Source organism: Dromaius novaehollandiae, chromosome 11 (assembly GCF_036370855.1).
Source record: "Dromaius novaehollandiae isolate bDroNov1 chromosome 11, bDroNov1.hap1, whole genome shotgun sequence".
NCBI classification, from domain to species: Eukaryota; Metazoa; Chordata; class Aves; order Casuariiformes; family Dromaiidae; genus Dromaius; species Dromaius novaehollandiae.
This window is the reverse complement of record NC_088108.1, coordinates 1,893,927-1,916,456: the sequence shown is the minus strand read 5'-3', so window position 1 is coordinate 1,916,456 and position 22,530 is coordinate 1,893,927. Positions and strand designations below refer to the sequence as shown.

At 44.7% G+C, this 22,530-nt stretch overlaps 1 protein-coding gene across 2 annotated transcripts; it reads right to left on the bottom strand.

Annotated features, from left to right (window-relative positions):
- Positions 1 to 1,835: 1,835 nt before the first annotated feature.
- Positions 1,836 to 22,507, bottom strand: AIFM1 (apoptosis inducing factor mitochondria associated 1). Of its 2 annotated transcripts, XM_064517975.1 has the most exons (17): positions 22,327 to 22,459; positions 20,136 to 20,278; positions 16,344 to 16,437; positions 15,341 to 15,370; positions 14,054 to 14,166; positions 13,797 to 13,927; positions 13,455 to 13,545; positions 12,887 to 12,971; positions 12,190 to 12,266; positions 10,837 to 10,945; positions 10,016 to 10,123; positions 8,860 to 8,948; positions 8,639 to 8,779; positions 7,930 to 8,072; positions 4,983 to 5,107; positions 3,271 to 3,467; positions 1,836 to 2,065 (listed from the first exon to the last, which is right to left on the bottom strand). In XM_064517975.1, exons 1-17 carry the CDS (start codon positions 22,415 to 22,417, stop codon positions 1,994 to 1,996), a joined length of 1,839 nt encoding a protein of 612 aa, XP_064374045.1. In that variant the 5' UTR covers positions 22,418 to 22,459; the 3' UTR covers positions 1,836 to 1,993. The 2 variants fall into 2 exon arrangements, with proteins under 2 accessions (XP_064374045.1, XP_064374046.1); XM_064517976.1 differs by lacking the exon at positions 20,136 to 20,278 and having other exon boundaries at positions 22,327 to 22,507.
- Between the last annotated feature and the right edge of the window lie 23 nt (positions 22,508 to 22,530).

Sequence of the window (22,530 nt, the reverse complement as noted above, 5' to 3'; positions counted from 1 at the left end):
CCATCCTCTTTACACCCTTACATCAAATATTTATATGCATTGATAAGATTTCCCCCATCAGTTTCTCAGGCTGAGGAACAGCTCCAGCCTAAGCAGTACCATGTCCTCCCCTTTTCCCGTCCATGCTGGCAGACACCTACGTCCCAGGAGCAGGCCCCAGGATGGCGGGGCAGATTCATGTTGTGCCCTCCATAATCAACTGCTGTGCCCAGCGGCCGTACAGAAAACATGTCAGTTCTTCAGAATTCGGGTCTCAGTTGTCTTTGAGCCTTTGAACCTCAGTGTTTCCTTCCACCTGATAAATGCTGGAGGTGCAAGGTGATGAGCTGCTCCAACAAATGCCCTGACTGCCCTGGGCACACCAGCTGCTCTGCTACGCTGCCAGCATGCAGGGCTGTCGTGCTACTGCCTGCTCAGGGACTGGCGTGAAACACAGGTTCAGATTGCAGGCATCTATCGCACCTCAGTTTGTGCCAAGGACCCTCTCAAACGTCACAAATGAAGCACAGTAATTTGGACTGCAGCTGTCAAGTTTCAAACTCCTTTCAAAACTGTCCTCGCACCTGACAATCCACCACTCCCCTGCCTAGCAGCAGCACAGGCTCTGCCTGTTCCACCTTTCAGGCTCCTCACAGCTATAGGTAGATCCCAAAGGAAGTGATCACAGAAGCAAACTAGAAGCCACAAAGCAGAGGGTAACTGCCCTCAGCTCCGGAGTGCCTCCAGCCCAGAGTAAGGCTTTGTTCAGCTCCAACAAATAAATGCCAGCTCCATTCCTCTGGAGTAAAGAGGTCCTACTCCACCACTACCTTTGGCTGGCCAGGACCAGATGTATTTACTTTGCCCACCACCATTAAGAGAAGCCCCATCGCCAGGCATTGTTCGCTTGCCAGCAGGTTCTCCCCTGCACACGCCAGGTGCATGTGCTTCTGTGCACACCAGTCCTGGCACTCTAGCCAAGGCAGCGCAGATACAGTCACCTTTGCAGAATGTGCAGCCTCTCAGTTGTCTGAGGAGGAATAATTGCAAAGCAGGCAACAAGCTCTCCCTGGTACACAGAACAAGCAGATGGAGCGCTCCTCCCGCTACGGGAGCAGCAGCAGCCTACAGACCCTCAGGAGCATACCCTTCCCCTCACATGTCAAAGGCATCGACCCATTTCTGGGCACATGGTGAAATGCTACCTCTCACTGACTCCCACTCCACAGTGCAGTGCTGCAGCCTGTCCTTGCCTCCCTTTTACTGGGCAGAGCAGAGAGCTGTGGTGTTACAGAGAGCACCCAAACTCCCACATGGTACCAGAAATTTTGGTAAGATGTTGCTGACAACATCACAGCTCTGGTGTGCACACCCTTGGCCCAGCATCACCACAGTAACTGGCTCTCCTCATCCACACCAGCCTGTGCTCTCCAGAGCTGCATTAGTGCATCTCCTCCAGCACTCTCACAATTTACTCCATAATGTCCTTTCTTACCTCTTCTAGTCCTTCCCATCCCTTCTACATCCCATCTTATACCAGTCACCAGGCTGGAGTAGGCACCTGGCTTCAAATGCAAACTTCTGTGGGAGCCACTCTATCATGTACTTTCATCCAGTCAGGATATACTTTTCCTACATTAGCAGCACTTGTTGTTAAGAGCACAGCCCTCCACACAACTAGTCAGCAGGACTGCAGCTTACCAGCCTGGAAGTGCTGCAAGAAAACAGGCTGCAGCTCTGCAGGCTTCTCCACTGCTGATACAAGGGAAAAGCTGACAGCACTGCCATCACGTTGCACAGCATGCTGCCCTTTCAGAACGAACACTGCAAGGTGCAGGGAAAAAAAGGCATATAACTTAGAAGAAACTGATTTTATTGGTGCAAACGTTAGAATTCTAGGTGACTGGGAATATTCACAAGTACTCAGAGCAAGTTCTTCGAGCTGACGGGGTGTACACAGCCAGCAGCCCCCGCTGCCCCATTCACTCCTAGTGCAGTGATCCCATTCTGGAGTTTAGTCTTCATGGATGTTGAACAGCTTAGCTACTTCGTTGAGATCAGCATGCTCCTCCCCATCTTTGATGATCTGAAGGAAGGAACGATGCATTAAACCCTGCACATAATACAAACAGCCTAGACTGCGAGACTTTTTACGTGCTCTCCCAAACAATGTGCTCAATTTTTTGTACTCTCTCTGAAGCCCTACTCATGACAACTCACCGACTTAGGCAGTCCATAACATGACAATAGTACTTACTACAGCCAGATTTATAAGGCAGTCTTAAATGTACCAGTAACTGGCTACAAGAAAGGCTGGAATTAAAACCAACTTTGCTGTCCCTGTAGGATTTGTTTCTGGTTGTCTGGGTTTCCCTTTACGGCTGGGGAGAAAAACACCTTCAAAGAGTGATTCACCTCAACTCTGAGGCAAAGATAACAGCTACTCTCTGCGTTGACTTGGAGGAGCCTGTGCAAGTGGCTTCACAACTATCTTTTAGACTGCAAGACTCAGTGGTCAAGGATCCCACACAGTACCTGGCTACTTGATTTAGAGGAAGGGCTGCTAAGAGGAGGAAGGAAACACACTGTTGTTCATAGGGACAGGACAAGTAACAGGCTTAAACTGCAGCATGAAAGCTTCAGATTTGATACCAACAGAAAATTCCAGCATTAAGATAGTTCATCTTGGGATAGATCCCCTAGGCAGAATGTGAAATCACACTCATATTTTAAACTACTTCTGAAGTTCTCCAAAGATGTTAAAAAAAAAAAAAAGTGATAAAAGTATAGCTAATTCTACATTTGGGGAGGGAGACAGACTAAAGTGTCTATTCAAGGCCCCTTCCAGCCCTGACTTTTATGGCTGTGCATCTAGGATATCACATATGTCTATGTATATGACTAATTTAGACATTTGTACATTAGACAAAGTAGCACAAAAATAGGACAATTCACTCTGATGCTCAGTCTCATGCGGTTCCTGACTGTACTTATTACAGGCCAGAAACTTCAGCAGTGCAAAGGCAAGCCATGAGGCATAAGCCTGATGCAAGTTGCTCTGTGACAACTATGAACAAACAGCCAGAAAAGCACAAGGACATCTCCCATAATTCACCTGAGACATGGCTGCCACTGATGTTGCAAAGCTCTGCTCCAGAGCATCTGCGTTCATTTATTCTCATTTTATGTTGGTAGATTCATTTTTCCATAAGTAAATATGCTCGTGAATCCCTTATCTAAGCACGCTGAATGCCACAACCCCACCCTTCAGCATTCTAGTCCTGTACTGACCTTTCGAGCAATGGGCATCCTGTTGAAGATGTTCCATAACACAATTCCTACCACAACTTTATCCCTGAGGTAGAAAATGACACCTTTGCCATAATCTTCTCCTTGCTTTGGAACTTGAGGCGTTGGTGAAGAGCTTGAAGAAATGGCTACTTCTGAGGCTTCTGCTTCCGTTTCACTTTCTGATCGAATACCCGTCCCTAATGCAAAGATGAGAGACAGACTTCATTTCAAACACCCAGTGCAGAAGAGAACAGCAGGAAAACTATCTGCCTGTGACAGTGGAAGACAGCTAGAAAGCAGACTTCTGTAAGAGACTGAGCTGTGATTTTGAGTTGACAGCAGTGTCATGCAGAATCACAGAACGGTTGAGATTGGAAGGGACCTCTGGAGATCACGTAGTCCAACTCCCTTGCTTAAGTAGTGTTACCTAGAACAGGTTGCCCAGGTCCCTGTCTGGAGGGCTTCCGAATATCTCCCAGGGATGGAGACTCCACAACAGCTCTCGGCAACCTGTTCCAGGGCTCAGTCCCTCTCACAGTAAAAAACTGCTTCCCCATGTTCAGATGGAACTTCCTGTGTTTCAGTTTGTGCCCGTGGCCTCTCATCCTGTCACTGGGCACCACCGAAAAGAGTCTGGCCCCATCCTCTTGACACCCTCTCCTCAGATATTAATATGCATTGATAAGATCCCCCCTCAGTCTTCTCTTCCCCAGCCTGAACAGGTCCAGCTGTCTCAGCCTTTCCTCATAGGAGAGGTGCTCCAGTCCCTTCATCATCTTAGTAGCCCTTTGCCAGACTTGTTCCAGTAGCTCCATGTCTTTCTTGTACCGGGCAGCCCAGAACTGGACACAGCACTCCAGATGCGGCCTCACCAGGGCTGAGTAGAGGGGAAGGATCACCTCCCTCACCTCCCTTGACCTGCTGGCAATGCTCTTCCCAATGCAACCCAGCATACCATTGGCCTTCTTTGCCACAAGGGCACATTGCTGGCTCATGGTCAACTTGTTGCCCACCAGGACACCCAGGTCCTTCTCTGCAGAGCTGCTTTTCAGCAGGTCAGCCCCCAGCCTGCACTGGTGCATGGCATTACTTTCTCCCTAGATGCAAGACTCTGCACATCCCTTTACTGAACTTCATGACATTAAGGTGAGGTGAGGTGTCTCGAATGTCTTGAGGGGAGGTGTATTGAACTTAATGAGGCATCCGGTGTAAATAAGTTTCTATAACATGATAATGAAGGAATCCCAAAAACCAAGTATACTTCTGATAATGCCCACCTTCCACTTAAGACCAATGCAAAACACAGAACAGTATACATACACATATACATACACACACACACATATATATGGATGTATTATACAAACAAAATAAATATGCTTAGACCTGTACAAAAGAGTTGGTGCAGAAATCAATCATTTAAGGGGTACTGTCACTATGGAGGAAATTATGCTTCACTGGATTAAAAAAAAAAAAAAGAATGTTTATTTTGGTAAATAATTTACATGATGCCCAATTGGGGGACTGCCATGTTTTAAGCAAGTTTTAAGATCAAAAACAGCCTCTGAAGCATGGTCTAGAAGAGTGAGAAGCACATAGACTGCAGTTTCCTAGTGCTCTGCTATGACACCAAAGTGACTCTGCAGCCACTACCTGTGAAATGCAGAACCCTTCATGCACGCAGACAGCTCACAGCACAGCTGTATCCCTACCTGATTGCTCTGTTGCAGATTTCGGCGTGTCTTTTGCTGTTGCCTTAGCAAAGACTCCTACTGTAGGCAAACTACTGTCAACAAGGCCAATGGCTTCATACCCCACGTCAGGACCCAGATCGCTCCTAGGAATGAACAGGAAAACAAAACAAAACCAAACCTCATTTGTAGTGTTAGTTTGACAAACGTAGGGCAATTTCAGCCCCAAATCTTTAGTGACAGTAGTATGCAAAGACATGGCACACAGACTAAAGTGATGGCTCCTCTTCTACATACATTAGTATGGAACTGTAAATCAAACCATAAGAACATGTCTCCCTACAGGACAGCTCTAGTTGCCTCCAGAGTAGAAATTTTTATATATATAAATATTTACACACACATGAATGAACACATACATATTTGTATTAATAATAATAGTAGTATATAATGAACCGTATGTTATTAGTAATAATATATTATATATTATATGATTATATATATTATTGCTGTTATATAATTAACATTATTAAACACCAAATAGTGTCAGCTTAATTACACACAAGAGAGCCTCAGAGACACCAGGCCACGGACAAATGTTCTGGTCATGCAGAGTTGTGCATTCTCTGTGCTTTCCTTTGCAGAACTTTAGTAGACATGAATAGATCTAAATGTCAGGGAAGCAAAGACTGCCTCCTTCATGCCATGGATTTCTTCACCATCCTTAGGAGACTGTTCAGCTACCAGATGTTGGTGTCCCTTCAAAAACACCTTGTAGTTTATTTTGCATCTGCACTAGGCAGGCCTACTCTTGCACTTACTTTGGCAACACAAACCTGGAAAGTAACCTGTAGTTACAAATCCGCTCCCTGCAATGATATATACGCTTCAACCTTTTTGAAACAGCAATTTCAGTGCAAACAATAAAAAGCAAGAGTTGGAAGTTGTTTCCAAGTAGGAAATTATTAAAGAACTCCAAATTACATAGCTAACAAATTACCCCAGGAGAATAGTGATAAGATCAGAAATAAAAAAGTCTGTATTTCTTAAAATTAAGCTCATGTCATTGTAATTCCCTGGGTGCACATGGATGATAGCGTCATTAAACAATTATATGCTTTTTCCTGTCTTGGCTTACATCTCAGGCAGTGCCCTCAGGCACTGACGCAGATATTTAGTGTTTCTTCATCACCCTTACTCAAAACATGGTTCCTACCTTGTTTATCATAGCCATCCAAATCCTTTACACAGGAAATAGCACAGAAATATTATAGGAGGATATCTGACCTAAGCATAGCACTGCAAAAGATTCACCTAACTAATAAGCTTATTTTCTCAACAGTCTGCCACTGGAACAAGGAATCAAGACACAGCAAGTCTAAGGCCATCAGTTTCAGAAGAAACCAGCCAATGAATAAAAACTCAAAATACTTAAGACCTACTTCTTTGGAGGGTGCTGGGCAGCTTGCAATAGCTGCATATATCTTGATACTTCAGAAAGTTACATGCCTGACCTCAACACTCAAATGCGAGCAGTGGGACACAATTAGAAGGTACCTGTAAAAATCTTTTATGCTGCTTGCTTAATACCACGTGATTTGGAGACAAAGCTAGGGCAGAAGCAAGTGTTCCTCCAGGTCCAAATAAAAAACATTTGACCAAACTTCTGGCATTGCTCAGTAGACTTTGCAGCCCTGATAATTATTTAATATACGGTTCAGAGACAGCATTTAAAAATGACTAAAGAAAATGGCAAATTCCTTTAACACCTCCTTGTACTGGGCCTTGTTGGATATGAACTGGGGTGCTTCTAGGAGTCAATGCAGCCGTGGTTTGACATCCAACAAATAAAACCAAAGGTGTTGCCAGCCATGTTGAGGAAATAGATGCATCTGGCTATCTCTACATGTACACTGCTACCTTCCTGGCCAGAATCTTCAAACACATACTGGGTAGACTGAGATGAATACCAGTGATATGCCAGCTAACCAGATTAGGCACCCAGCAGTGAGTAAATCAGGAACGATTCAAAACATCCTGAAAAAAATGTAAGAGGAGTTGCTGCTACTCGCTAGCTTTTTAGGACAGGAGGAGGAAGTCTCACTTGGTGAGGGCTGGCAAACTTCCAGAGTTAACACCTGTCAATAGAACACGAGACTTAACTCATAGTCCTCCAACTGTCTGCACCTATGTCACGGTCAGAGCAGCTTGAAGAAAAAACGCAGTTAAGGTGGATACTTCTGTGTCCTTGTTTTGTGCAGAGGTTTAACAGTGAAGCGATAACTCTTCTGGGTCCACAGTCCATGCAGTACAGACTGAGTGTTCAGACAAAGGATGGCAAGTCATAAATAACTATTTCTGAGGAGATTTTTTCCAGGAAAGTAAATGCATCTTTCCCCACATTTAAACTCCTTCTAACTTTAAATTTCTGACCCATCTTGAACTAACAGATTTTTTTTAAAGGACTCTGAAAAAGCTGCCCATTTTCTCCATATCCCTCTCTGGAAAAAACCCAAAGATTTTTACAAACACTCCCAGCTGCAGCTCTTCCTTGATACTAATGCATCAGTTCAGCTAAACAGCAAAGGTGCAACACAATTGGGATTGTGCTACAGATTTTCAGACTATCATAACAAAAAGTTTGCTGCCAAATATAACCTGTAAGTTAGCCTGCTTTGAGGAAGGCACTGCTCTTTACTGCCGCTTGCTTTGCTCAATGTGACACACTTGGGGAGAAACTGGGATTTGCAGGAAAGAAAAACATTTCTGAGGCGTCAGGGCAGAGCAGTGAATACTAAAGTTCAAATGTCCTCCTGTTCCCTGAGCTTCCAGGAACAAGAAGCCATGAAGATATTTGCTGAAGTAGTTTCAGTACACCTAGGAAACAGAAACCTTTACAAGGTATATCTTATCACAGCCCCTGCAACCTGGCCAAGTAAGAAATACCAAAAGAGGAAATCAGCGTTACCAGAACATGGACTGATGCCAGTAGGGCTTTGCAGCTCCTGTCATGTTTTCCCCAGCTAGTCTTCCACTTACAACAGCGTGATCGTGGTGTTCCACACGTCTCCTGCCTAGCTTGATATCATAGAAGCAGGCAGCATCCCCTGCCTTAAAGAGAAATGCAATCGGTGAGGACTGAACATAGACACAGAAAGTTCGAGTTAACACACAAAACATGAAAGGCACTGGGATGAGGAAAACAGAATGGAAAAATGAACAGAGTTTTTCCTGACAACCCCTGCTTTTCCCCCCTGCCCAGGCTAGGCAAGTCCCATACTCTCAGCATTTTTCACTGGTCTTCTGAAAACTAAGACAGTATCAGGTACATTTGTTCCAGAAGGATCAAAGTCTTGACTCCCACCAAAGGGACTCTTATGCAATAGAGCAATCTGTGCTATCTTTAGACTACCCCAACTCCTCTTACACGGCATAAATACCCAAAAACGTGCACAGTCGTTACCACAGCAACAAACTGTGCTGCGGTGCATGAATGGGCTCCAAGGCTGCTAGCGGGATCTGCGCTACAACTGCTCTCATTACTTGCTATTTTTTGCCCCCATTCACCTAAATGACATATACCAGCCCCCCAAATTCTGTGTATTCAGATGTACATCAGCGTAACAAGCAGACAGAGAACTCCTGTCTCTGAGAGTCTCTGTCTCAGAGATACTCACCACCCAGATATTGGAGCGTGCCTGCAGCTCTGCATTCACCCTGAACCCTCCGAAGTCAGAGTCTACCTCCAGCCCAGCAGACTTTGCTAATTCCACATTAGGCTCAAGCCCTACTGCAGCCACAATGTGATCAGTCTCCACCTGTTTGGGAATTTATAATTATTATTTTAACTCTCTCACTGCCCCTGCAAACTCCACCCATTCCCTGCTTTTACATTTACCTTTCGGCCGTCCTTCAGTTTAATCATCAGCCGATTGCCACAGACAGAGACAGACTTCACCACAGCATTAGGCATGACATTAACACCCTCTGGAAACAAATACAGGAAACATAACTGCTTGCTCAGGGGTAGACAGATTTCAGCTGAAGCAGGCATCTGTGGTACAAATACAGATGCAGACAGAGCAGTGGTCAGGCTAGGAACTATGTGAAAGACCACCTTATCTTTGCTGCCTGTGGCAACACAGTGTTGAGTGAAGCATGAAGAGAAAGAAACCCAGCTAACAAGTTAGAGAGAGTGATGTAAATGACACACAAAAGTACATGTCTCATATAATGACATGGTCAAATCCACAAGAACCCTCAAAGACAGGTTCCTCAAGCACTAGGAATATCCAATTATCTGTCACAGCCAGACCCAGCAGTCCTATGAGGGAGCCTTCCAGAACTGAAAGAAAACTCACTCCTGTCAAGTCACTGGGCCCTGCGGCCTGCAGCACCAGCTATATTCCCCCTCCCCCTATCACCGCTCCACTTACCAATGCACAGGAATGTATTCTGCACTAAATATAGCAAAGGAAGAAAAGGTATCTCAGACTTTACCAACTTTATGAGCTAAACACTACAGCAATTGGTTTTACAAAGGTGCAAGCACAAGGCATTGGACTATGCAATCCTCTCAAACTGACTCTAGGCTGACTGGATTAGGCTATAAGATGTAAAATTATCTGAGGTTAGAGTAACTCAGAAGAAGAGGCCAGGCAGAAATTTTAGACAACTTTGGTTCCAGATTACAGAGGCTGTTAAAGTAGTTTGAGAGCTGTATGCAGTAGGGATTGTTCTGTGTGTGGTCAGCCAGAGGGAATAATCTCACCAGCATCACCACGCACATTTGGCTTGGCTTTCCCAGGGAAACCGCTAAGAAGCCAGAGATTCATGGCAGCTTTGTTCAACTCAGACTGCCCAAGGACAAGTCTGAACTGTGACTAGTTCGGTTTTGCACTCGGGCCACCTTGCAAGGGATCCAGTTTTGGCTGAGACTCTGCTGACAACACAAGCAGAGCTGTATTTCAAAAGAAATGGCTACGAGACAGCTGCTGGCCTAAACATCACAGCTCTGCCACTCGCAGAGAAGGAGGCCTGAAGAACAGCTTCACCTCTTCTGACTTTCTCTGTGGTCCAGTTGCTCAGATATTCAGGCAAGACCTTGCCCATATTGCCATTCTCCGGAAATAGCTGAATCACCTCCAGGCCTCTGGTTCGTGCTGAAACGGAAGCAAAGAACAGGCTTCTTATATCACAGATAAAGAGCAGCAGCACAGACTGCAGAACACAAGCAGATGCTTTAGTTTACTTTAGACAAGGAGTTTGAAAAATTTTTTCCAAAACTGGGAGTTCCAGTTCCCAGATTTTACATAGGAATCACAAAGTGATCAGCCACTGTATCACATATGCCTGCAAACTCTAGGGTAACACGCAGTTGACTTGTATACAAAATGATTAGCATTTTAGAGAGAACTTCTCTTCTTAGAAATCTGCAGAAATTACCAGAAAGAACTATTCAAAAAGCTGTACGCACTTGAGAATAAATTTCCAATTGTTCACAAGCTCTTTGAAATACTAATTTCAGGGTGGCTTTAGTATTGACAGAGCAAATATAACTTTCTCTACAGGGCGGAATGACTTCGCGACATGCACTGGCCTGCAGAGCTTCCAGAAAGCCTAACTTACAAAAACCTCTGGGGTCAGGTGCTGCTTGACAGCTAATGAGAGACAAAATGGAAATCCAGGTCAGGCCATATAGCCAACAAAAGGCATGTGCATTAAGGTTATTTCAGGCAAACCACAAATCTGTGCAAAAATTCAGCAGCTGGGGAATGAAAAGGAAGTTTATAATGTCAAGTTGCTCGCATTCAACGTCTGTCGCTTCTGTCAAGGTGCCAGGCTGAAGGTAAGTTGCCTGTGGGACCACACTTACCTCTTCTTCCCAGAGCACAGGCCAGCTCACTGCCAAGAAAACCACCACCGATAATTGTGATGGACTTGACCTCTTTTGAAATCTTCTCCAGGTTTTTGAAGTCCTCAATCTGAAAGAAGATTTATTCCCTTTTCAGATATACTTGGACAGCAATGGCAGCAGAAAATGAATTTCTCCATTTTTTTTCCTTTGAAACAGGAGCAACACTCTCCCCAACTCAAAAAGGGAAATGTGTTTCTCCTTCCTCCTGTTCTTCCTCTGGCTTCCTAGTGTCTGTGCAAGCATCTTTACTTTCATTATTCAATTGCTGTATGAAGATGCAGACTTGCTTTGTCTTTTTGAACTAGGAAGATTCCAGGCAATCTCAGATTCCTGCATTTCCCCCTAACAGTCAAAAGCAAATTACAATGAAGTTACTAGACACAAATGTATTTAACAGTACTTCAAGGAGGCCACAGCTCATGTCACCTATCTTTCCCCTCCCACAGCTGAGCCAACCATCTCTACCAGATCTTAGGGAAAGTTCAACACAGCAGAAGGTTCCCATATGGCTTCCTTATTCTTGATTCATTCCCTGAACTTGACTAAGAAGGCTGCATGTCCGTTCTAAACCCCACCATTTCAAGAAAGACTGAGATTGTCAGCAAAAAGTATCTCTACAGTGAAAACCAAAAGTCCATTGACTAACTTCCATGCCTCTAATTTATTTTCATCCAAAGCATAGGATGAAGGTGAAGAAATGACCATGAAGAAGACATGGATATTAGTTCATCAGAAAACTATCTAAGCTAATCCAAGAGCTAACATGCGCACTCAATTTCACGCTCAACTAAAATTTCAGAGAATGAGAGCAATCTCTGTCCTGTCTCAGGCTGAAGTCCAGCCTCTTGCCCATGCACTGCTGAACTGTGGCATGCACTTATTCAGGAGCAGTGACAGGCTAGGGCACTAAGTTAGCTTCCAGTGTCTGCTCACGGTCCTGAAGGCACACTCCGCTTACAGTCCAAACTGACTTGCAGTCACGGAAGAAGCTGGCAGAGCTTACGTTTTTCTTGCTTTTAAAAGGCTTGGAAGATGCAGCAAAGCCATACAGAAGGGAAAGCAAAAATCACACACTATTACAGCTTTCAGCCCTGAGGTAATGGGGAAAGTGGTGTTGCACACTCTACCCTGTTCACCTGCCTGGGCAAAAGGAAGAAATAGGAAGTGTGCTCCTGCTTATTGGCTGAAGGAAGCTGCTACCAAGGCAATGCTGTCCTGGACTCAAAGCAGAAGAGCTAACGAGCTGAAAATTGTAATAGAGTTACTGGTTTCTTCAAGCTCACCCAAGGACTAGTAGCACCTGGAGATTACCTTGCGGAACAGCGTCAGCTTTTGTTGCACATCTTTTCCTGCTCTTTCAATTGCAGGCAGATTCCTTGGGGAACCACCTGAGGATAGGAAGAGAGAGATTAGTAATACCACTGGCAATGTCACCGGCTATCCAGACAACGCAGGAGCTATCTTGCATCTGGACTGTGTTTGTCCAACTGTTAAAATATGCTCTATCCCCTGGTGCCCTCTGGGTTTTTTACATGAAAAACTTTCTGTGAGATCAGTGGGTAACCCAGCAAGTCACTGTGGGGCACAAATCTAATGTTATACCTTGCTCCACTGACTGGAGACACTAAGTTCCAATTTAACTGCAGTGAGCCGTGGCAGCGCTAGGGCTACATGCTGCAGCAGTGTTCTGCCCAGGCAAGACCTGGTTGTTCCCCTTGCCACTACTATTACCAGAATCTCAAGAAGCTGGGCTGTACAGGAGTTCCTTTATCTAGCTGATGGGGAAGTCCCCTTTTCCTCTTTCCCTGTGAGTTTTCACAGAGCAGAACTCTGAAGGTCCCAGGGAAGCACGTGAGGCAGGTGAAACATCCAACCGGCACGTGTGTCTGTGTGACTGTGACTGCTCTGCAAAAAGTTTGACATGTATAGCAGAGGCTTCCTCATCAGGTAAACACTACTAAAATAAAAGGGCTGCCACAAGACAAAGAACAAACAGCAGAAAACTCACCAGTGGCAATTAGACATTTGTCATAGGATATCTGGGTACCATCATTGAGTTTCACTATGTTGCCTCTAACATCCATATGCACAACCTGCAAAATAAAATAAACAGGAGGAAGCAAACACATTGGAAGCCTCACCATAAACTCCTTTTCACCTTCCTGCTGCTTCTGCGCAATGCTCTTGCTCATGTTAGAATCCACAACACAGATTATATATGATTCTCCTTACCTTACCCTCTGAATGATATATAGCCTAGCTGTCATTTATCTCACCATTTCTCCTAGGCTCTACATATGGGTATGTCCCAAACACCCAAACTCTAATCTTATCCTTCCCTCTTCTTCATCTTCCCTCAGATCACTGCTATTCCTGATAGCTTCTCCTACTTTCAAACTTTACCCACGCCTGCTTCCTGACTAGCTAGTGCTTCAAACACTTTGCCCAAATATTTTCATATTCTCCTCCTCAGCCAACCTTGCCATATGTTCTACAGTTGTTTAGTTTCAGTGTAGATCATAGGCTCTACTTGAAGAACTGTATGATGCTAGAACAACAGCTAGTACTGTACCCACCTTCTTGCCACGCAGAACTGCTACTCCACCATTTTCTACAAAAGGGAGATCACGAGCAGGCACATAGAATGATGGAGGCTGGAAATATATACTGTAAGGGGAAAAAACCCTCTATTATCAAATGAGTTCCACTTTCTCTGTGATATTAGCCATTCAGCAATTACCACTTTTTTTCTCTCCTTTTTTAAACACACAATTAGGGTCTTCACACTGTTCAAGTTCAAGGGTTAAGATCAGTAATGCTTTATTGTAAAAGTCACAAGAATTCAACAGTTTGGTTATCCTCAACTTTTTTTTACTAACCACTTCCCTTTCTCCTCGAGACCCACAAGTGACACATACCTCCTCTCTTTGCCATTCCATTGTTTGAATCGCAGGGTTTCTGTCACATGTGGATCATCTGAAAACCACAGTTCTTTGGAAAGGGGTGGACGCATATAGGGCAGGGCAGGATCTTCAGAGACAATCAGCACCTTTAATTGATCATGAAACATGTCAGCTGCACCAATGCCAGGCAAATGTCAAAACACACCACAAAGGCTCTGAAGTAAGCATGGTATTCAGCCATCCACACCGCTCTAGAACAGGGCATCTCTTACCCGGGCACCAGGGTCACGAGCCCGAATGGATCGGGCAGCAGCAAAAGCAGCAGTTCCTCCACCAATTAGCAGGAAAGGAACGTGAGATGGGACCTCAGGGCGAGCTCCTGGAGCTGCAGGTGACAGATTGGACAGTTTACTGCAAATACAGCAGGCAAAACTGCCCAACCACAAAGAACAGAGTATGTCATCAGCTGCCTTTCAGATACAGACTTTGGCAGACTGCCCTTCAAATACCTTCTCCTCCCCTTTTCTTCCACCCCAAAATATTTCTTGAGAACCATGCTGCTTCTTCAGTCAGAGCTAGCTCCCCACATAAGCCAGAGTCAAACTGTCAGATTTCCGCAAATGGTTTTTTTAAAGTTAGATCGGCACAGACAAACCTAAGAGCAAATGCAGAGTTTTGGAATACCCAGTTGCACAGCTTCCACCATGTGGCTTTTGCTTATCTATTACAGATCCTCTTCTCTGTGGTTTAAGAAAGGAGGAATCAAAATGTTCTACATAACAAGTTTGAAATACAACTGTCAGGACAGCTTGTTAACAGGTTCCAAGCCTTACTACTTCTCTCTGAACAGCTACTTGTCTAGCAGACTTTCAAAAAGCTTTATTTTATAAATCAGTCTACTTATGCTGCTTGTATTTACACAGCTGGATGAAGTGGTTTCAAAGTCAAAGACCCACAGAGCTCATATCTGGCATTCAACACACAATTTCAGAAGCTTCAGATAAGATCAGGACATTCTCTAGACAGTATACCCACGAAGGCAAAAATATGTTTGGCCTCTACTCTGGCCAAACAATGCATTAGAGATTCAATATTCAGGTTTTATAGTAAGTGACAGTTTGTTGAGTTAGCAAGAGTGACATACCCAAAAGATTATTCGGAACACCAGGAGAAAGACCTCAGAGTTCTACATGACCTGGGTGTCATTTAAATTGGAGAAAAATGTCAGGATTATTTGGAAAATACGAGCTGCCAAGTGTTTGACCTAGTTCAATTTCTTCTTTACCTTTGAGGACATGAATCAACTGTGAGCAAGACCAAAACTCTGCACTGGCCATTCAGCGAACAGTCTATATGAAAGTAAAGGAGTTCTTAAAACCACTCCAACAGTCCCAAGGTATATTTTTCTTTAATTATACTCCAAGAGACCAACTTTTGAGTTCCTACCAGAATGCGTTTCCTCCCACATGCAGGTCCTGTTTCTAAGCAACATGCAGCTAAATTGAATTGAGGAGTAAAACAGTCAGTTAAATATTACCATCAAGATCATTTCACCTCACCTGCTGTGCCTTGAGAGGCAGGGTGTGCATCTGAAACAGAAAAGACAGTGATTTAATTCAGCAAGGCACATGCTAACAAGCATACATTTAGGAAACTACAATTCAAGGCTGCCTCAAGGAAACCATAGGATAAATGAGCTCTCCACTAAAAAGGGGCAAAGCCTCCAAAACCATTGACTTACCAAGACCTCTGCTTCAATGTTTAACCTTCAGCTCTCTCTCCTGCAACCTCAATGTCAATATAAATGTTTTATCCCCTCCCTCAAATCAAAGCAATCAGTTTTCTGTCCTGTCTCCAGGATACTCTTGCTGTTGGTTTCATAAGACAGTGACATAATACACCCTGTCTTCCATGACCCAAAGCCACTCTCTTACTATGAAATCTGATCCTTTGGCCCAATTGTCCAGACACTGCAGCTTGGGATCTCATGCATTAAGAGATATTTGACGGGCAGCCTGTGGGTGACATCTAGCCTGCAAGGCACCATCAAGAGCTGCACTAATTGTCCTGGTTCCTCTCTCCACACATGGCCCAAGCATGATATCCCTTGCTTGCTCATCCCCCATGCATGGAATAGACAAGTGGCACAGCACAGAGGATTTTGCACTGGCAGATCATGCTACCCCCTTGTAATCACAGCATCTTCGCCAGACTGGGTAAGAGCTAGTGCCCAAAGCAGGGCTAATTCTTTTTTCTTCTCCTTTTAGCACAGAAGGTTTAAACAGCAGAAAGAAGCCTCAAGACACCACCTACATTATCGTTATGATCATCTGTAAAACAGGATTTCGTTTTAGGTCAAGGAAAGCTAGCACTATATTCTACGCTGGGAGAACATGGGAATTCATATACAACAGAACGCACTGAGAAGCAAAAATGCTCTGAAGGCACGGCTTATGCTGATCTGTGTTTTCACACTTGCTTTGTTCAGTTTGTTCAAGAGGTCCCAAGTTAGCAGCTTATGAAAAAAAGATCCAAACCTAAAACTAGCAGGCTAGTACTCACCAGAAGGAGCTGATTCATTTTCTTCGGATCGTGTAGTTATTGTTGCAACACGGCTAGTGAATCGCTCTTTGTTTTCTTTCAATGTTTTGTATACCTGGAAGCAGAAAAGGAGACATTTACTTCGTATGTGTTACAGCATCGAGGCAGCATTCTGCTTCTACCCCCCCGATAGGCTTTTGTCTAACCTGCTTGCTCAGAAAAGCCATCTGCTTTCAATTAAAGCAAGCAGATCAAAATACACCTCACTGAAAAAAGAGCCCATAAAGGTAGTTATACATAGCTACAAGAGGAACACACTCAGAAACGGATCTCCTCTATTTATGCTGTGATGAATCTCAGTTGTCTTCTTGCTTTCCACAAGCAAACAATAAAACTTTCTGCAGATGTTTGGTCTTTGGGCTGGAGACCCATTTCAAGAGGAACCACATGCAACAAAGCAAATGTAATCAAACTTCAAGGCTCTCTGCAAGGTTAGGCCATGGCAAATGGCACGACACAAGGCTGCAGAGAAGGAAAGCAAATTCAAGGCAAAAAACAACTCCCAGTTTCAGAAGCTTAGAGCAGCTGGACAGAACAAGTAAACAACCTCATTAGCTTGCTTTAGGCTAGATGTGACATGCATGACATTAGCAGTGGTAACATCCCTAACATTAGCAGTGCTTTTAGGAAACGGAAGCGTGGCTGTTCTAAGTAATAGCCTTCGGCTGGAAGAGATTCCAGTGTCTAAATGGTCACTTTTTTTTTTTTTTTTGCTTTGTTTTTGTCAAAGTCAGCCTAGACCACAAGTTTAGGTTGCCTATTCTGGGGATACAATTTAGAGAGACACATAAGAAGGGCACATCTTTTAGATCAACATGTTAACTTCCAAGAAAAATTTGTAATGTAGAGAAGCAGAAGATAATGAAGCAGCTGAAAGCAGGTCACAGTAAGATATTTCCCCCCTCAGTCAATAAAAGGGAAGCAAGCAAATTTTTAAGGCCACACTTAGTTGACAATCCAGATCTTAATGCACTACATTTCTGATCAATGCAACAAAAGTTAAAAGGAAAAAATTATCAAGACAGTCTGAAATACAACTGTCTATCCAATTGCTGTATTTTGAATTGTGAAAGAGTATTAAAACTGGAATGCCTCCAGCATGAAATAAAAGCCTCCTAAATTTAAAGGCAAGACAGGTAATACTGCATCTGACACCAAACCGTTTATTGTTAGCTAATGAAGTGTTACGACATCCAAACTCTGTTCGAACAGAAGTTAATTCTTTTGAGGATTTGATACCTCTTTTATTCCCTAGACATTTCAAATTTTACTGATCTCCAAGAATAGGTGTTTCATAACATCACAGATAGGACAAAGTCTCAAATGAGAACTGAAGAACTTAATGCAGGGCATGAAGAAGAGCAGAGGCAGACAAAAGCATATCCAGGGAATTGAAGCAACATTAAAAGTATCAGAAATTGAGAACTCACCAGTGTTGAGAAGAATTAAGACAAAATGTTTTTAAAATTTTTATGCTTAAATATATAAAACTCAAAGTTAACAAAACTACTGCTGCTTTCGCAAGAAGCAGAACCATGAATTTTTAAAGAAAGTCTGAAAGGCAGCATACAGCAACTTAAATCCAATCACTTAGAAAAAATGGATACTATATACATGCAAAATGTCAAATCAAGTCTTCAGGATAAATTTTTCCAAAGGGACAATGCCAAGTTCTTTCTGATAAGAAACAGATCTATGTACTTTGCTAGATAACAGAGTGCTGTTTTAATGCTCTTCTCTGAAGAGATCACAAAAACAGATAAATACATTTTCTTTTCTCTAGTACATTTAAATTTAGTTGATTATTTCCCTTCTTGTATGCCAAGATTCCTGATGTCAGAATAGATATGTTAAGTAGCTTGTGCTTCTCTGCTGGTTAGCAAACAAAGGTGGCCAATCCTGCACAAGCTTTAGGTTTGTTTCAGTTTTAGATGTAGTGAATGTATAAAAGTTAATTCTAAAGGGATTTTTCCTGTTGAGAACTAGTCTGTTTAGGAAACTCAAATCTACAAACTTAAATTATTTGACAATGTCCCTTTAAATTAAATATCTGAGGCCATGGAGCACAGACAGTTTAGCTAGAGTAGAAGGCCAATTTGGTATTACATACAGGAAGGTACCCTCCACCCAATCACTTAATAAAAAGACCACATTTATTTAAGCATCTTACATAAGCTCCTGCCCCAGTGACTGTTCCTCCTACAATTAAGTAGAACAGTAGGTTGCTGCCAGCTTTCCCAGGAACACCTGAAGATGTTAGTGATCTAGAAGGGTATCTTAGATGATGACACTGCAGAACTGTAGGTGAAGACAGGCAATGAGAGAGAAGAGAGGGAAAGAGTACTGAATGTTATCAAGGACACACAGTTAAACAGACCTTGGGAAAAGCAGAGTGCATTTTCAGTTACCTTGTTTGTCAAAAAACAAACAAACAAAAAAAACCCCACCAGTGCTACAGGTAGAAGCAAATATACTTCTGTTTTAGGACTCAGACTACGAAGGCCTCTTACTATTTAAGCCATCTTTTGCATTCAAAATAAAAGGGCTGGCTCAGATGTGGCATTTGCTTTCCAGTGTGGAGTGGAGGAGGAAGGTGGGAACATGAACTCTCTCAAAAGATCCAATTTCCTAAGTAACGTTTTCATTATAACGAACAACAAAGATTTTGCTTTATACTGAGCCTTTCAGCAGCCAAGGAGTAAAGTTAAAAATAACTTTTCGGCCACAGGTCACACATGTCCATGGTGTCTGCCCCTTTCTTTAGATGTTTTACCATGGCCGCCTTGCCAGCTGCACAATCCTACAGATTTCAGTGGACATCCACACCATTAAAGTGTGGCTCCACTTCCCAAGGAAGCTCTTCACACTGGGAAATCTCCTCCTGAATGACAGAATAATGTTTCCTCCTCTTTCAAGTCTGTAAATAATTTTAAAACATTTTCTTGACTAGTTTGCCTAGATCCATAGCTGCTGCAACTCAGTAGGAGCTGGCAGATGGACAAAGTATGGAAGGACAATAAGGCATGGTAAAGATTATTTAAAGGGACTAATAAGAGACCTTTTTTCTCCATGTACTGTTTTTGAAATATTATTTATTTCCCAGGAGCCTTCTGCATGTGAAGAGTTCCATTAGGATAAAATCAGGACTTGGGAGTTTTTGATAAACATGGTCCTCTAAGAGAAGAGAACAGTCTTTCAAAACAGAAGGATTTGTAAGACACGTAAGCTTAGGACATATCCACTTCTAGGTACTATTTTCTACTCTTGAATTCACCATCGGGGAATGCGATTTACTTTCTAAGTCTAGCCAAAAAGCTTTATTGTTTTAAAACTTTGCTTGGGATGTAAATGTATGTTCATCAATATTGGGTTTACGGAAGCTAAACGTTGATGTTCTGAGTTGAGATTTGGCAAATGATGGTTTGCTTTGGTATTAAAAGCATGAACCATCAAACTTGCCCTGAACTACATGCTACTATCACATATGAGACAACTGACAGAGCTGTGGTTAGTCATAGTATGTAAAAAAAAAGAGCACCTTTATAGTAAAAAGCTAACAGGTAACTGAAATTACAGTAGAAAGTGATTGTAAGAAGTTAATTTCCAGCCAGGTTCAGTTAGCTCCCCCTGAAGCTTCCAAAGCAAGAAGTAGCTACAGAGGTAAAAAGCTAACTAAAATTAGCTGAAAGACAGCAATTGCTTAACAGGAGAGACATATTGCAGCTTCTTGCCATGAACTACCTTTCTACTTACATATGCACCCGCTCCTAATGTTGATAAGCCCACAATAAGGACAAAAACAGAACTATCGCCTTTGCCCCCGGGCACACCAGAGCTAGCCATTTGTCTGCTCATCTGTAGTTTTATGGGGACATTCCAGCGCTCCAACAAGTTGCCTAAGGAATATAATTTATTAGACAAAACAAAAAGAACTGTCAATACAAAGTTATATTTTAAAAATATAGAGATCAAGTCATTTCTAAGGCTAAAGGTAAACAAGCTACTTGTTTGAAAAGCCCAATACCACATCTGAGTAACCACAGTGGATTATTCTCCGCCAAACAAATGGCTCCGAGTCACATACTTGCGCCATACTGTTGTGGATACCAAAAATACATGCAAGGTCAAAAAGTAATTAAAGAAATTAATAGCAGGAACATCTACTAAAATGCTATAAAGACTCTCCTGCCAGCTGAGGAAGCTGTCACTCTCTCAGCGATGCAGATCACTGGGACAGTATATCCGAGATGCATGCGTACTGTGTGTTTGCTGGGCTCTCTAGGCCTCTTCTGTCGGAGGCAGATACTGGTCTAGATGCCCTTTGCTCCAAAGTATATAAGTAGAGGTTATATAACTGTGTTAGGGTAAACAGTAGGTATGGTTATATGGGCAAAAAGTCCTTTTGCCAACATAGCTTGTTCCACCGAGGTACTGAGTTAAACCACCACAGAAAGAGGCTTCCGTTGACAGCAGAGGCATCCCAAACAAAAAGGAGTAGCACGGGTTGCCAGTTCAGATGAAGACAACTACCAGCAAACTTCTCAAGTAAGGCAGTTTTCACACAGAGCACATCTACCTGAATGGCTGAGCAACATTTTATTTCACTATGGTTTGATCACACACTCCAGCCTATCCGAATTAGGTAGCTAAGTACAGTATCGCAACGACTGCTCTTAGCGTTGGGTTTGCAGCACAACTGGCCAGCTGAAGCTCGCCAAAGTGGTTGGACTGTTATGCAGAACACGTTCCCATCTCATACACGGTGCATTTCTGCTGCCTCAACACTCAAGTGACATGCAAATTGCTATACCCATGCGACCTCTTTGCTTGCCTAAATACATATATTTGCAAGTTCAAGCCACAGACAATTACAAGCACCCAAATGGAAACAAATACACTAAATGACTCCATCTAAAGTTACGGTTTCCTGAAAGCCTTCAGGAGCTTAGCATTTGCACCTCGGCCGCCCTCTTAGCGCGCTCCGGCATGCTGTGAGCACAATAGGTCCAGCTAAAGAAGTCCCACCACCATGTTATTTTTCACCCACATAGCTTCCTTGATGTGGTTCACAGCGCAAGTGAACAGCCAGTTCTGCTAACTTCACTGCCAAAATTGTTCCTGTGAAATTACCCCGTAATTCAGCAGTGCCAAACGTCATTGAAACTTTGGTCTACAGGCAACTAACGGGAACTAAGATCCCCTAAACAGGCAGCAGTTTTGGAGAATTGTGATTGCAACCCCCAATCTGTTTAACTGTGCGAGGAATTACTGCTTGCTGCTGCTTTGGGACACAGGAGGAGGGAAATGGCCGGAGGCTTGCAGCCGGGGACAGGTCCGCTGGCAGCGCGCTGAAGCCGGGAAGGGCCCGGTCGGGCCACTACAGTATCGGAGGCCAGCACGCCTGCAGCTGCCAACCGGCCAGGCTCATGGAGCAGAAGGCGACAGTGGCTGCTGGAGAGAAACCGCCTCTTCCTGGTGAGGCCCGCGAGCCGCGGGGCCCGGGGAGGAAGCGGTGCCAGCTGGTGCTGCCTGACCCCGCCGGGGGCCCAAGGACAGCTGAGCGGCCGGGCCGGGCCGGGCCGCCTGGTGGGCAGGTGCTGGCGCGGCCCGCGGCGCTACTGTAACGCGCCGCCGGCCGCCGGGACGGCGAGACAAAGCCGGGCCGGCCAAGCCCCGCCGGCCCCGGGCCCTCCCTCCGCCGCGCCGGGCCCAGCACGGCCGGGGAAGGCCCCGCACCCGGTGAGCCGCCCGGCCCCTGTGGGTGAGTGGGTGTGTGTGGGGGGGGATCAGCCCGGCCGGCCCGCCCGCCCGCCCGCCGCCGTCACGGCTGTCCCAGCCCCGCCGCCCTGTAGCGGGCCCGGGCCCGCGGCGCCGGCCGGGCCCCCCTGCCGCCGCCGCCGCGCCCCGGGCCCCCGGCGGGCGGGGGAGGCCAGCCCCGACCCACCTGCGGCGGCGCGGCCCCGCGGCGCGGGACTGAGGGGGCGCAGCGCGCGCGCCAGGCTCCCGCCGGCGGCGGCCACGCGACAGCGGAACATGTCGCCAGTCGCCTCGCGCCGCTCGCCCCGCACCGGGGCGGCTCGTCCCCGCCGCCCGCACGGCGCACGCGCCAGCGCCCGCCGCCTCGCTCCCATTGGCCGCCGCTGGCGCA